General features: G+C 46.2%; 1 protein-coding gene and 1 long non-coding RNA gene across 4 annotated transcripts in view; both read right to left on the reverse strand.

Annotated features, from left to right (window-relative positions):
* LOC120820788 (cGMP-dependent protein kinase 1) overlaps positions 1-12,764 on the reverse strand; it is a 76,112-nt gene extending 63,348 nt beyond the window's left edge. Inside the window, exon 1 of one of the 2 annotated variants that reach the window (XM_040178940.2) lies at positions 12,019-12,764. In XM_040178940.2, coding sequence (XP_040034874.1) covers positions 12,019-12,275 — 257 coding nt within the window. In that variant the 5' untranslated portion in view covers positions 12,276-12,764. Of the gene's footprint in view, positions 1-4,030; positions 4,715-12,018 lie in introns of those variants that run through there. The other variant, XM_040178939.2, reaches the window with a different exon arrangement.
* Positions 6,932-10,979, reverse strand: LOC144409490 (uncharacterized). Of its 2 annotated transcripts, XR_013467951.1 has the most exons (6): positions 10,662-10,979; positions 9,430-9,487; positions 8,957-9,108; positions 8,702-8,857; positions 8,422-8,517; positions 6,932-8,085 (listed from the first exon to the last, which is right to left on the reverse strand). It is a non-coding gene; the product is annotated as an uncharacterized LOC144409490 (long non-coding RNA). The 2 variants fall into 2 exon arrangements; XR_013467950.1 differs by lacking the exon at positions 10,662-10,979 and having other exon boundaries at positions 9,430-10,053.
* Positions 12,765-15,027: the final 2,263 nt, after the last annotated feature.

Raw genomic sequence — 15,027 nt, forward strand, 5'->3', positions numbered from 1 at the left:
GAGATAACCATCAAGAATAAGTATCCGTTACCACTCATGAACGAGGCCTTTGATGCACTTCAAGGGTCCACAATCTTCACTAAGTTAGACTTGCGTAATGCATACCACTTGGTGAGAATTCGTAAGGGAGACGAGTGGTTGACAGGATTTAACACACCGTTGGGGCATTTTGAATATCAAGTTATGCCGTTTGGATTGACTAATGCCCCAGCGGTATTTCAGGGGCTGGTTAACGACGTGCTCAGAGACATGTTGGGACGTTTCGTATTTGTGTATCTTGATGACATCCTCATATTTTCTAGAGACCCCACCGAACACATTCAACATGTCCGCCTGGTGCTACAACGTCTCCTGGAGAACAAATTATATGCCAAAGCGGAGAAATGTGAATTTCATGCCGACACTGTTTCATTCCTGGGCTACGTCATTTCTGAGGGACAGGTGAGGATGGATCCAGCTAAGGTGGAGGCAGTACTTGGATGGCCTAGGCCCGACACGAGAAAGCAACTTCAGAGGTTCTTAGGGTTTGCTAACTTTTACCGACGGTTTATTCGGGATTACAGTAGTGTCGCCGCTCCCCTTACTGCACTTACCTCCTGTAGCAAACCCTACGTGTGGACCCCAGAAGCAGAGGGGGCGTTTGGGGAACTCAAGAGGCGGTTCACGTCTGCTCCCATCCTTGCCCAACCTGATCCGTGCCGGCAGTTTGTTGTCGAGGTGGATGCCTCTGACGTGGGGCTGGGAGCGGTGTTATCCCAACGCACCGCGACGGACGGTAAGCTCCACCCCTGTGCTTACTTGTCGCGTCGGTTGTCCCCGGCCGAGCGCAATTACGATGTGGGCAACCGTGAGCTACTGGCCGTCAAGGTCGCCCTAGAGGAATGGCGTCATTGGTTGGAGGGTGCGGAACTACCGTTTGTGGTTTGGACAGACCATAAGAATCTCGAGTACATCCGGTCAGCGAAACGCCTCAACTCACGTCAAGCCAGGTGGGCCCTGTTTTTTGGACGTTTTTCCTTCTCCCTGACTTACAGACCTGGATCACGTAACACCAAACCAGACGCCCTATCTAGAGTGTTTTCCAGAGAGGAGGAGGGGCGAGAGCCGGACACCATCGTCCCCAAACACTGCTTGGTCGGGGCAGCCCTGTGGAGAATAGAAGACGAGGTAACCTCTGCCCTCAGAGTCAACCCGGGGCCAGGTAATGGGCCTCCGGGCCGGCTATTTGTGCCAGATAATGTGAGAACTAATGTCCTGCAGTGGGCTCATGGCTCAAGGCTGACGTGCCATCCCGGAGTGGCTCGGACCATGGCATTTCTAAGGAGACGGTTCTGGTGGCCAACCATGGCTGACGACACAAAGGGATACGTCGCAGCTTGCCAAGTGTGCGCACAAAATAAGGTATCTAATAGACCTAGCGTCGGATTTTTACGCCCCCTGCCCATACCACGACGCCCATGGTCTCATGTGGCACTGGACTTCGTGACCGGACTACCCCCGTCAGAAGGTAACACAGTTGTACTCACCGTGGTTGATCGTTTCAGCAAGTATGCCCATTTCGTTCCACTCCCCAAGCTCCCGTCAGCAAAGGAGACGGCCTCTATCCTTGTCAAGGAGGTGTTTCGCATACATGGGTTGCCTTGTGACCTGGTCTCGGACCGGGGGCCCCAATTTTCCTCGGCTGTCTGGAGAGCCTTCTGTAGGGCCATTGGGGCCACAGTCAGTCTGTGCTCGGGATACCATCCACAGACCAATGGTCAGGCAGAGAGAGCTAACCAGAAACTGGAGATATCTCTTCGATGTCTAGTGTCTGCTAATCCCGGGTCCTGGGCCTCCCAAATCTACTGGGCAGAATATGCGCACAACACCTTGCCCTCTTCCGCAACAGGTATGTCCCCTTTTCAATGTTTGTACGGCTATCAACCTCCCCTTTTCCCATCCCAGGAGAGAGACATCGCCGTGCCCTCCGTACACAGTCACATCCGTCGCTGTCACCGAACCTGGCATCGAGTCCGCGCGGCCTTGCTCCGCTCCTCTGAGCACTACCAACGGCATGCCAACCGCCACCGGACGGCCGCCCCGACCTACAAAGTAGGTGACAAGGTCTGGCTGTCCACTAAAGACCTTCCACTGAGGACGGAGTCTAGAAAACTGTCTCAGAGATTCATTGGCCCGTTCGTAATTGAAGGGGTCATCAACCCGGTTGCGGTCCGGTTGAAGTTACCTAGGTCCCTTCGTGTTCACCCCACTTTCCACGTGTCCCGTCTTAAACCGGTCCTCCTCAGCCCCCTCCTGCCCCCTCCCCCGCGACCCCCCCCACCACGGATCATTGACGGTGCTCCGGCTTACACAGTGCGTAGGATTCTGGACTCCAGACGCCGGGGCCGGGGAACCCAATACCTAGTGGATTGGGAGGGTTTTGGTCCAGAGGAGCGGTGCTGGATTCCCCGCCGCCAGATCCTGGACGCCGTCATGGTGAGGGACTACCATCGCCGTCGGCCAGACAGGCCTGGTGGGGTGTCTGGAGACACCCGTCGGAGAGGGGGTACTGTCAGGTCGCCACCCTCAGGAGGCGTCGGTGTGTTGGCACCAACCAGCACTCGAGGGGGCCGGACGTCAGCACGGAGGTGAGAGCAGGGCCCAGCTGCGTCTCATCCACAATCACCCACCTGTTGCTGCCTTCCAATCAGGGGAGGTATTTAGGAGCGGCCCCGAAGCCTCTTCCCCGCCGGATTGTTAGTCTTGTTTGCACCTGAACGGGCCGCATGGCCCACGCACCTCCCCGGGAATCCCGCTCACTGTTTTTCCCCCACCTCTGGAATCCGGGACCGCCGTCACCACCCCGTCACCTCCTAGTCCGGTGCCTCCTTTTCACGAATAAAATACATGGTGACTAACAAATCTGCGTTTGGGTCTTTTCCAGTGGAGGCAATACGTGACAGCCTCTTTCGGAAAACACATGAAATCATGTATATACAATAAAAGCTTGGTATCATAATGAAATGCTCACATTTGGTTCTCCTTATCTGCTTTTACACAGAGTCCCAGGTCTCACGAAAAGAGTGAGGCAAAGACCAAATAACATAACACAAGGTACCAGTGTGCTTTCCATGTTATTTAGCCAACTGACCAAGCTGAAAGGTACGACAAAGACTAATGGCCTTTCACCCCTCAGTCTGGAGACAGCAACATGATGGCAAAGACATGTGATGGGATGAAATTAAAGCAATCATGTGAGTACTAAATTCCTTTTAATGTCTATTTGTCATGCTTACAGAATGAAGAGTAGCCGTTTGTCGTGTCCACCAGGGGGGTAAAGTGCATCGATTCATAATGACACAACCTTCAAGTTCAAACCCAACAGGCAGCTGCACTTTTTCACAACAGATGGCTATTTCAGTACCGGGTGCAGTTGCCAACGGAGGCCGGGCAGGACAGAGATGTTTTGGTGAGAGTTTTAAAAGAAGAAAGATAGAGAGAGGGAGAGCAAAGAGAGAGAGAGAGGGGGGAGTAGGCAAATCATAAGGTAAACATGCACTGAGGGCCTGTTGAGACAGTCTCTCACAGGCTCACTGCTTGTATACAATGACACTAGTAAATCAGACGAGGCAGAAGTCACCAGCTCTGTACAGAGTCCCATCACCGGATGGAAATGTCTTATTCTCGGAAGCCAAACTGAGATCAGGCGTATCCAGCCTTTTATCAGCCAACTGCTGATAATTCTATTGATAAGTCTGTGTCGCCATAGAGACAGTTTCCTGACATCGTTTCCCTAATTTTCATAGTTGACGGCACCATATCATATCAAACGTCCGTGCGTTTGTGAGTGCGCGTGTGCATGTGTGTGTGTGTGTTAAAGAGCACCTCCTCATTCATAGCGGCTACAGGTGTCGTACCTGCTGCGCCACACGTGACATTACGCGCAGCAATCGGAAAGGCAACGTGGTAACAAATAAAAGTCACACCGGAGCTATTGCGTAAAAAAACATCATCATGAGCAATATGTTTTTTGTATAATTAGGACACCTACTGTGGGCTTTTGGGGTAGAAAGGTAGGGTGACATGGCTAAGATCCTGGATGTCGAAGGCTGTGGGTTCGGCCGAAATCGCCTGCCTCTTCGTCCTCTGCTGCTCGTGCAGATCGTTCTGCTTGACGACCTGGGTTGCCGGTTTGATAACGGAGCGGTATTTGTCCAGCTCGGTCTGCAGTCTCTGTATGAGCTCGTCTTTCTGGTCGAGCTCCAGCTCCAGCTCGTCGATGAGCGCGTCCCTCTGCCGCAGCTCCTCGATCTTCTCCTGGAGCGCGTACTGGAGGTCACGCAAGGTGCCCATTTCAGACGGCGACGAGCGACTTCCCGATAAGTTTATCGAAAGGTGTGTGCCGTCCAGCCGTTGTCCCCTCTCCTCTACCACGTTGGTCATGAACTTTATCCGGCATGAACGGCTTAAGAGGATGCAGCCCGCGTCTCTCCGGCTGGCGGGTGGTTTGGGGAGCGAGGCGGGGTGAGGAGAGGGGGGGGGGGGTCCTCGCCGCTGTCTGTCACTTGTGGATTTGGGGAATGGGATCGAAGGTATGTTCGTTCGGTGGTTGACCAAGGTGAGCCCGTAAAGCGCCTCAACCACTACCGCGTAAAGTTTGCCCTCTCTCTCTCTCTTCCTCTCTCTCTCGCTCTCTCCCTCTCTGTTTCTCTCGCTCTCTCCTCCCTCTCTCCTCCCTCCCTATACGGCGGGGTGACAGCGGAGGACCGTCCTCTGCGAGTGCGTCAGGACCCGGGGAGAGAGCGCATGGCGCGGAGGGCGCCTGCAGGAATCCGTGGCACAGTGCAGCCGGTCGCTCCGGAGAGGGTCGCGCGCTCCCTCTCACGTGAATAATGAACTCGGTGAGAAACGCCAATGCACGGAGAACGATGCCATCATGCTTCAGCAGATTGCCCCCCCCCCCCCCCCCCCCACCCCCTCCATCCCCCTCTGGCCGCCAAATAGACGAGCACCGGAGCCTTAATGGAAGTTGAAGGTGATGGAAACTTAATGACCCTCGGTGTTACAATAAACAAGCAGGAGTTGTGTATTATCTTTCTTCCATTACATGGGGGAAGGAGACTGTGTATTGTGTCGGACTACCTGTGTGTTTTGTCTACATGAACGGAAATGTTCTATATTCGAACCCAAATGATGCTTTTGGCATACAGTGTATTTTAAAGCGGGGGGATTCCTGTCATCTATTCATTTGAGGAGGGGGGGTCGATAGCTGCAGAAATAAATACAGTATATGCCGAAGATCCATTTAAGCTTCTTTGCGTTGTCTGTCTAAATTATCCAAATGGAACAGCTTTCAGCCTCAGCGCTCTGGACCAATTCCGACGGAGAGGAAACCGCCAAGGACACTGCGAAAGGGTGAGAATGGTGGGAAGTGTAGCAGCCCGACTGCGAGGACCGAACGGAGAGCCAAAGACATTTATTTGGTTGTTAAGATACGTGTTTTTGCTTCGGGGGGGGGGTTGCACAGCATCTTTTTCCTCCTAACAAAAAGAAAGCGCGTTAACGACCCTGCGGCGGTGTTATAATAATAGATCGCAGCTGCCCTCTTGTGGTGGGATTAAGCATCGACGCAAGCGAACCAAAACAAGGTGGCACGGTGCCACTGTTCTCTGTAAAGAATGGCCAACACTTAATTCATCATATGTTATGTGTCTCATGGCCTTAGTGGGTGAAATAGGTAGCATGTAATAAGTCATTCTTCCAGTGCAACTACCGACATGCACGATGGTCCTGGGTCTTTAAAACTAAAGCACATGGAAGCAAAGAATGCTTGACCACTTCCGGGTAATACTGCTGGTGGATGATATAAATAAACTGTGGGGCAAACCTGTTCAACATTGTCTGTTTGAGTCATTAGAGTAAAAAGCTTTATAAAGCCCTTCCTATAAAAAAGGTGTGTTTTTTAATGAGGACAGGGCGGCCTTCCTCCTCTGAGCCAATTAGGAACAATCATACTTTCTTGAAGGAAGGGTGCATGACACAGAGCCTCATCAGCAGCAGTTTCCTTCGTATCAGGAAAACTGCAGTGGCCTGGAGACTTCAGGCTCTCTCCAGTCCAGGGTCACATCCCCTCATCCTCCCATCATAAAGAGGCCCTCCCACTGTCCTTCAAAGCACCTCTGCGCTTTAAATTTCACCTCTCTAAGCATTTAGCTCGGCCCTTTTCCTATGCAGATCAATAGAAACAGGATCCTTCGCTCCATGCTGTGGTAATCCGATGAGCGGGGCGGGACGCCGGCTGGTGCCACGTCCTGTCTCTAATGGGGTCACACTGTCTCCAACCCCACAGCGGCCCAGCGGGCACGGGAGCGCAGGCGGACACCCGTCACCCCTCAGTCCCTCCAGACACGCTGGTGACATTGAGCGTATTCATGTCACCTAACAAATGTAAACAGGTTCACTTCCGTTTCAGTGCACAGTGTCTGCAGCCATATGCAAATAACCACGAAGGTCCAGTCAGGCACTTATTGTGCTTCATCAGCTGGGTACAATTTTGCCATTTTCAGAACAAACCCCAGTCCTGTAGAAAGGTTTAGAATATTTGATAAGTGTTCTTTGAATGTTACACTGAAAAAAATGATGTGTTGAATTTACTTAATTTTTTTTAGGTAAGTAAATGCACGAAATAAATGTATCTAAATCCAGACATATTTTTTAAGTAAATTGTACTCATTATTTCCAACTAATTTCAGCCTATTTTTATTTATAATTTCTGCTCAACTGTTTTGAGTAGAGTTAACTCAAATTTATTAAGAAATTCCAACTAAACCCATGTTCAGTTTAATCAAATGAATTAGGTAACTGTAACTATTCTTTTTATTTACATTCTAATCAATTTATTGTTTAAATTATACATACTAAAATTAAGTTTCATCAAATGAAATGCCATTGGTCAATATCAGTGTATTTTATTCAAAAAAAGCAAAGGGCATATTATAATACACCTTACATAATAATCTAAACAAAAGAAAGAACATTCTTTTCCACAACTGAATGTATATATATACACACACATTACCTATACATATATATATATATACATTAAATGTTTATATGTACATTACATATATATATACCAGTTGCTTTAACGCTAGAAGCCCCTCAACACAATCCAACAGACTGAGCAACAAATAAACGACACTATCAAAATCTTGTGCTACCTCTTATTCATTTTTCTTTAGATGGATATGTTCTTCTATTTTGTATGTTCTATAAATGTGTTGTATTTATTATCTTATCTTCAGTGCTTCAATGAGGTGTTGCAGACTCTTCAGGAGGCTTTAAAATCAAAAAGTTCCAACAGAGCTGTGTGTGTGTGTGTACTAGAGTACCAGTCATAATATATATGTATATATAAAAATAGAAAAAAAATAAACAAACAAATCTCACATGCTCAACTAAGGCACAAATGTTGGTGTATTATAAAAAAAAAAAGACCAAGTGCATTGGGAACAGACTTATTCGTCAGCGAATAAATCAAGACATAATGCAACATGTGACTTAAACCTCCAGAAACTTTTACTCTCCGATACTAGCAGAAGATGAAAATAGCAAATCTGTGTAGAGCCAGAACGAGACTAACTGTCACATCAATAAATGGAACAAACATCTTTTCAGTGTGCCATATATATCGTTTACCCGGGTTTGACTGGTGCTTTTTAATTACGTCGACTCTTTTCTTCTGCAATGCAATGAGATCAGTTCACAAGAGTGGCTGAAGATTTCCTACAGTCCAGCATCTATTTTGTTCCTTAGTCCAAGGATTTGGGGGGAAAGCTTTTCAGCATCCATTCGAAAGAGCACTTTCTGAAGGAATTCGTAATAGTATCTTAGCTCTTTGGGGTAAGCCATCTTCAGAGCGTAGATGACTCCCAGCATCATTGCACAAGCGCGGGCCACAGATCCACAGTTGTCGAGAATGATTACTCCTTCAACGAGAATTCCAATGTCATCACAATGTCGCATTTCTCCACCCTCCTTGTTGATGACATATATACCCATGGTATGCTTTTGCAGGTCTCTCAGGATGTCATTTCCTTCAATGTCCTGTATGTGTAAAGAGAATAGGAGAAAAGAACACGATTCATGAAATGTATTTAATTTCAATGACGTATACTTTACTGTATGAACATTGCCACCATACATAATAATCTCTTAGATGAATCTGATCCCATTTTATATGTATTTAAATAAAACTATATATCTGTGAGGTGTTATTAAAGATGTACATAGGAACGACGATACTGTGCAGCAAGTTGTTAATTTTATATCAATATTCTCAACCGTCTGTCAATGATAACATGAACCTCTGAAAACGTATGTGGGTGACATTAGGATCTTAAAACATAACATGTGACAGGCAAATCCATCCCAATGACTTACTATATACTCCCAAACGAGCTGTCCCTCGTCCTCACCCAGGTAGATGCAAAGAGCCTTTAGGATAGCTGTCCTTTTCAGATTGACATCACTTGTCTCCTGTGTTAAAGAATTACAATTAGTAAATAATAATAAGAAATACATAAATAAGTACAACAATTTCAATAAACTGAACAATATTTATAAAATGTAATAACCTAAATGTACAATATAACTTAATGTTTTCATCATCACATATATACATGACATTTTACATGTCATAATGATTGGTGTACATATTTACTTCTTGCAAAATCTCCAGATGTTTAGCTAGTTTCTGGCCAGCAACTCCTCCCTTCATCTGGAAGATGGATGTCAATTGGGCTAAATGGCTGTCCGACCGTGCCATGAAGGTAGATTCCAGTGGGATGGCTGTAATGCGTTTGAATTCAGCATGTATCTTATCAAAGAACAAAAAGACAAAATACAGAGTATTGGTGCAATATTCTGTTGTACAAAGACAAGAGGCACATTGGGAAAATAGCTAGCATGTGCTTACCTCATCGATATGGAAAAGTGCAGGCCAATCAGGATATCCACACTTAATATGAAGGCCACGTCCAAAATGACTATGTTTTAGTTTGTAATGTTTAAGAATCTTTGATCGCCTAGACACTTCAGCACCACACAGTCTTTACACTGCCACATAAACTAGACAAACAACAAAGAGAGAAGAAAAAAAAAAAAATAGTGATGATGTTTATACAGTCACCCGTGGTACTTAAAACTCCTGCACTGTAGAGCTAACAAAAGATGAGTAATTAATTTAAGTCATTGTTTGTCCCAGGAAACAAAATCATTTGCACAAAAGTTGTTGAGTGCCTACATATGATCAGTGGCAGATTTACTTTGCTCTCAGCGATAACTGCCCTATAGAGAGCAAAAATACCACAACATTACAGAATATTTATCCTGAGCAGTACTGCTGGGATCAGCATACCTGTGAAGAGTTTGTTTGTTAAATGTACTTACCAAAACTTTATGAGGTCCCCAAAGAGTTCCACATCACACCAACATCAGATAGAAAAAACTGCAAAAAAAATACAAATATACCTAAAAATACAATTCAGGTATTTATTTTAGGAAAAATAAGTAATGTTCAATAATCATTACTGACTTGGGTTAAGATAATGACTCAAATTAAATCCCAACAAACACATTTTGTATTTAAATAAACCCTCATATTACTATAGAAATGAGCAACAGATTGCAGAAAGGTTTCTTAAACATTAATTATTCATATATAATTTTTTTTATTCAAAAAGAATATATATGATTAGTATCAATTCTCAATTATTAACAGACAAAATACTGTGGGTAGGCTACAATAGTTAGTTAATTTCTAATGAAACCAGAGCTGAAAACGAAGCTAAACTATTTTGGCACGGCAGGCAACGCCAATATTATCCTACCCATTTAGTTTTTGGCCAACAACTAAAAAGTATTTTTAACCGGACAGTGGTCATGAATCGACCTTGCTTGTCCTCCTCTGTTATCTACAGAGCAGCTGCAGCTTACATTTTCCCCGCATTGAAGCGCATTTCCTCCGTGCTCTCAGAGCTACCTACATGTTTAAGCTAACGCTAGCTCATTAGTGTATAGCCGAGAAAAGGCACCACAAAGGGAAAATATACCACAGAAAAGAGTTGAGCAGAGCAGAGCCGCGCGCGACTCACGTAATGGCTGTTAACATCAACCCATTTGGCGCGAGCAGCAAGCGCACTTTTATCAATAGTTAAAGTTTATCAAGTTAAAAATACACTTAAAGTGGGTCCATAACGTTAAACCTTTCTACATGCGGAGAAAGCCGGGAAGGTGAAGCTACAAGCTATTAACGTTAGCTAACATTAGCTATCAGCTAGCGTTAGCTAACGTTAGCTATCAGCTAGCGTTAGCTAGTCAATTGACATTGGTTAGGTTCGACTTTTAGTGGCCACAAACTCACGAGAAAGTCCAACAAGAAAAGCATTTGATGCATCACGCATTTATATTGATATCATCGGCACCAGTTAGATAATTATTTTCACTTAAAACGAGTCTACTAATGCTAACCTAGCCTTAATGATGTAGGCAACATTAAGCTAACGTTAGCAGCTATAGCCTCAGTTAACATTTTATTAACACACAGCAGACAGCCAACTACTTTTCTAAATCCGGTTAAAGTGAAAATATAATACAGCCATGAATTTAAGATGTTTACTTACTGAAAACGTAGAGCCTTGGATATCCAGACAGCCAGGAGATATAGCAAATCTTTAAAAGTGAAAAAGATTCCCGCGTCCTCCAGGGGCGGTTTGTGGTCGCACATGCGCAGATGTGGAAGTTGAATGTGGTTGTAAAATGTACACATTTTTTTCATGTAACTTTTAAATGAAGGAAATAAGCTTTTTCTAAACCATGGAAGAATGTGTTAAGATTAATTAAAAAAGATAAGTAGGATTCAATAACACGTTCAAATCAGTGAAATAACCTTGAATAAATCAAGTAATATTTAAAAGGGGTCCGAATCATTTTTTTCAGTGTAGACATTGTTTCATTCACAAAATCTGTACTTCATTCTTAGGCGCACTAAATTGATTTTTCTTTCCTCGGGACTGATTATGCTGAGTCCCAGTTATAATGAGTTTAAATTAGGAACTTGCCCTGTCAGCGGCTTAATAATATAAATGAAGACTGCAAATTTACCATTTTAATCAAATTAACCCCATTGTCTATTGCATTAATTAAGTCAGCTTTTTGCCTGTGTTTGCGTGTGTGTGCCATTAATATAGTAAGTAATTATTTTTTATTATTATGAGAGTTATTATAGGTATGGGGATAAGAAGAAATTGAAGACAGAGGGGGTCAAACTCTTAACTGGTATTACAGCAAGTCAAAAGTAGGAGATATTAACTGGTCCATGTCTGATTCGAAGGCCTCACAATCAGCACAAACCATATCGTGAAGCTAAAACGAGCACCTAAAGGTGATGAAGGAGGCATATGGTCAAACAAAGCGTTTTCTAATGGAGTATTAAATATCCTCAGACATGCACTTTGGGTCCTCAGCGTCCAGCTACTAAAAGCCAATAATGCATCGCACTTCCTCTTGGCGGCGTCCTGTGAGACCGCCTTGATGGATCTGATCAATTAGGAGCTCTTTCTGGAGCGCGCCTTAGAGCTGCGTCATCGGCCTCCAAGAATGAAAGTGCTCGTCCATTCATTGCAAACGTCTCCAGCTCCCATTAAAGAAAGGGGCAGCAGGGCGGATGGGGGGTGGGGGGGTAAAGGTAGAAAGAAAGACAAGCTTAGTGGCGAAATGACGTGGAAGTACACACGAACCCACGAGCCCGTGTGTGTGCGTGTAGTTAACATCAACACATGTATTGTTAAAGCGCATTACTTTTTTTGTGACAGAACAGTTGATGCTCCAGGTCGCGCGATCCCATGCGAAAACATTTGGATTACGATCGTGAAGAAAGAGGAGATATTTTTGAGAATCTGGACACACACAAGTTGGCACACGGGCGTCACTGAGCAGTAATGATAATGAGGCACACGTAATGAGGCACACGGCTCTTACCAGTCGGACTTGGCGTATTTCCGGAACGCCTGCCGGGACAGGTCCTGGTGCGTCTGAGGCTCCGCGGAGATGCCCTGCGCCCTGCGGGTCCTCGGTCCAAGAAGTTGAGCGCTGGGCAAGACGGACTGACATTTGTGCAATTTCCTCTTCAGCTCTTGAATCTCGTCCTCCCTGTCCGCCAAACGCCTCTCCAAGTCCCGTATCCTCTCCTCCTTTAGCACCAGGATCTTGGCAAAGTCTTCCTCCAGGTCACTCATGTCGAAATCTGACGTTAAACTTTGCCTGCACGATTCTCCGCGATACGTGCCCGCCCCCCCTCCCCCCCCGAAAACCCAACCAAAACCAAAGTAATCTCCCAGGACTCGCACACGTTGTCAACACACAAATCCCCCCCTTTTTGGCCCCGCGCAGGAAGGTGATGTTCCAAATGGTTTGTTTCAGGAGGAAACGGCGGCGGAGCGGTGTTTAACGCCGGGGAGCGGACGGTTGGTTCAGCAGCGCTGCGCTACAGTGCGCCGAGCCTCCGGGGAGCCGCTGATGATCCTTCATTGAGAAACCAATTACAGCAGCTCGCTCTCTCCCGAGGACAGCGGGCAGGTCGTCAAACCTGGTACTAAAAAAAAAAAAATTAGAAAGAAGAAAAAAGCCAAAGACGAACTCCTGTAGCTCACCGCGTCTCTGCAGAGGAAACCCGCCGGCGGTGCTTGCTGCTGCTGCTGCTGCTGTCAGATATTTGTTTATCATCTATCTTCACGATCCTGAGCCCCCCCCCTTTGAGCGCAATGATAAACACACACTCATCACCTCCCCCGGACTGTTGCAAAAAAAAACCAAATTGTCCCGCACCCCTTCTGTAGGACAGTAGCCCGGACTGTTTGAAACGGTCACGTGGTGTAAGCGCGCACATGGCAAAACTCGTTCATTTATGATTAATGTATGTCATGTGCATGTTTTATATGATGAGTGCGCCTTGCTTTGTCAAGGTGAGTAATCTTATATGAACTTAAATGATAACACGATATGAAAAACATGGAATCAGTCGGTTCTGATGAACAAAAAAAAACAAATGGTCCATGCATGAAGTTACATTTGAAAACTAGGCACAACCAAATTGATGATTCAAAGTTGCAGATGATAAAAAAGTGTCTGTTATTATACTGCATCCATCTTAAAGTTAAGTTAATTACAGATCCGGAGCCCTTTGTCTTTGAGATTAGAGTAATCAGTTTCCATACTTTGGCAGCAGTGCTCATCGCTCTCATCCTCAGTGTACTGTGCGGACTGTGGAGGGTTCAGTATTAGATCATCACTTCTTCCACTGTAATATTAATCTCTGAACCAAGTCTGTCATTTCTATGCACCATTTTTCATTCTGCTGCCTAAATCTGTTTCAACTCAATGAATTCATTGAAGGGGGGGCTTATGGGCGCTAGGGGGATGTTTCATTAAGATTCTGAGTTAAAAATAGAGCGAATAGATCTTCTCTTTGCTGGTGTGGTTCAACACATCTCACCCTTTTCTATTTCTTGCATTGTGACCTCTTCTTATCGAGTGAGGATTTTGCTACAACGCATGATTGTGTCTTTTTCCAAAGTTGGAATTACACACTATGTGGGAGCTTTTCTATCCCCATTTTAACCTGCAACTCGGAATCTAAGAGAAGTGTAATGGTTGCAAACCTTCACGTGACGCTTGTGGTATCAAGTCATCGTGAAACACACAGGATCTGCATCTCTACCGCTGTTTCTCTCTCTCTCGTGCTGAGTGTGTCACATGTCTCACGGTTAATGACGAGCGGCGAAGTGAATGCACTCGCCATTCAAAGACAAGGTGAGGACCCCGGGATCGTGTTGTTATCGATGCGGAAAACAGTGATCGATTAATTATGCATGCGGCAGACACTGTGCCCATTATGACAGAGGGGAAATTAAGTGTCACTCTTTGTGAACCTGTCCACATCTACTGCGAACATGGGCGCACCGAGAAAGCACCACTGACATCCTACTCACAAACAGGGCATTGATACGTTCAGCCCAGAAGATGCACAATGTCATCAACCCATAAGGTCTTTGATCTTATGTCACTACCACAATACCCCCCCCCCCCCACCACCCTCAGCGCCTGCGTCTACACTGGGATTACATCATCACTATGACTATACGTCAGCGTCAACGGCCTAAGTGGTGCATGTTGTCTACTCGACTATTCCCCATGTTTACACAGTGAGTCATGCTGCTCAATCGGTTCCAGCTTGTGATGTCTGTGCACCGGGTGGGTCGTCTCCCCTTGGAAGTTACGGGTTTGAAGGCCGAAGTAACCCCACTGCGTCCAGGGGTAGATGCTCGGGCCGCGTTGCGAGAGCGGCCGTTTGGCGAGTGCCATTGAGTTGGCGATAGCCGAGTACCGCGGATGGAACAAAGGCGTCACGTGCTCGTCCTCGCTGTGTGTCTCAAGCGTCTCTGGGCAGAGAAAAGCCGGTCGCCCCCTCGTTCGCCTCAGGGACCGATCGGCTCACGGAAGAGACGAGGGGCAGACATTAGTCACTGTATTCCGGTAATGTACAAACACACACACACAGAAGAAGGAGGAGGAAGAGGTATCTGGGGTATTCCCAGACATATGCTTGCACATCATTATCAACCCCCTCCGCCTCCCCCCTCCCCTCCACACACACACACACACTTGCAGAGATTTCTGTAACCATTCACAAAGCCCAAACCCCCACAGATACAAACACACACATGACCATGACAGCACGGAAACCTTAGACGGGATTACTGTAAGTGCGACTGTGGGAGAGGTTTGCTGCTGTGTCTCTGGGGTATCTTCCCCCTTAAGCCTCCGGTGTCCTTGATACCACATCGGAGTGTGTCTCTGCCTGCCACCAGCTGGCCGCCTGCCCGGCCCAGCCAAATCCCAGGAGAGGCAATATCCTGGGACATCCCGAGATGAGGACGGGGGAGAGAGAGAGAGAGAGAGATGCTTCGGCAGCGGGGCAATCTGTTTCTG

Source organism: Gasterosteus aculeatus, chromosome 6, assembly GCF_964276395.1.
Source record: "Gasterosteus aculeatus chromosome 6, fGasAcu3.hap1.1, whole genome shotgun sequence".
NCBI lineage: Eukaryota > Metazoa > Chordata > Actinopteri > Perciformes > Gasterosteidae > Gasterosteus > Gasterosteus aculeatus.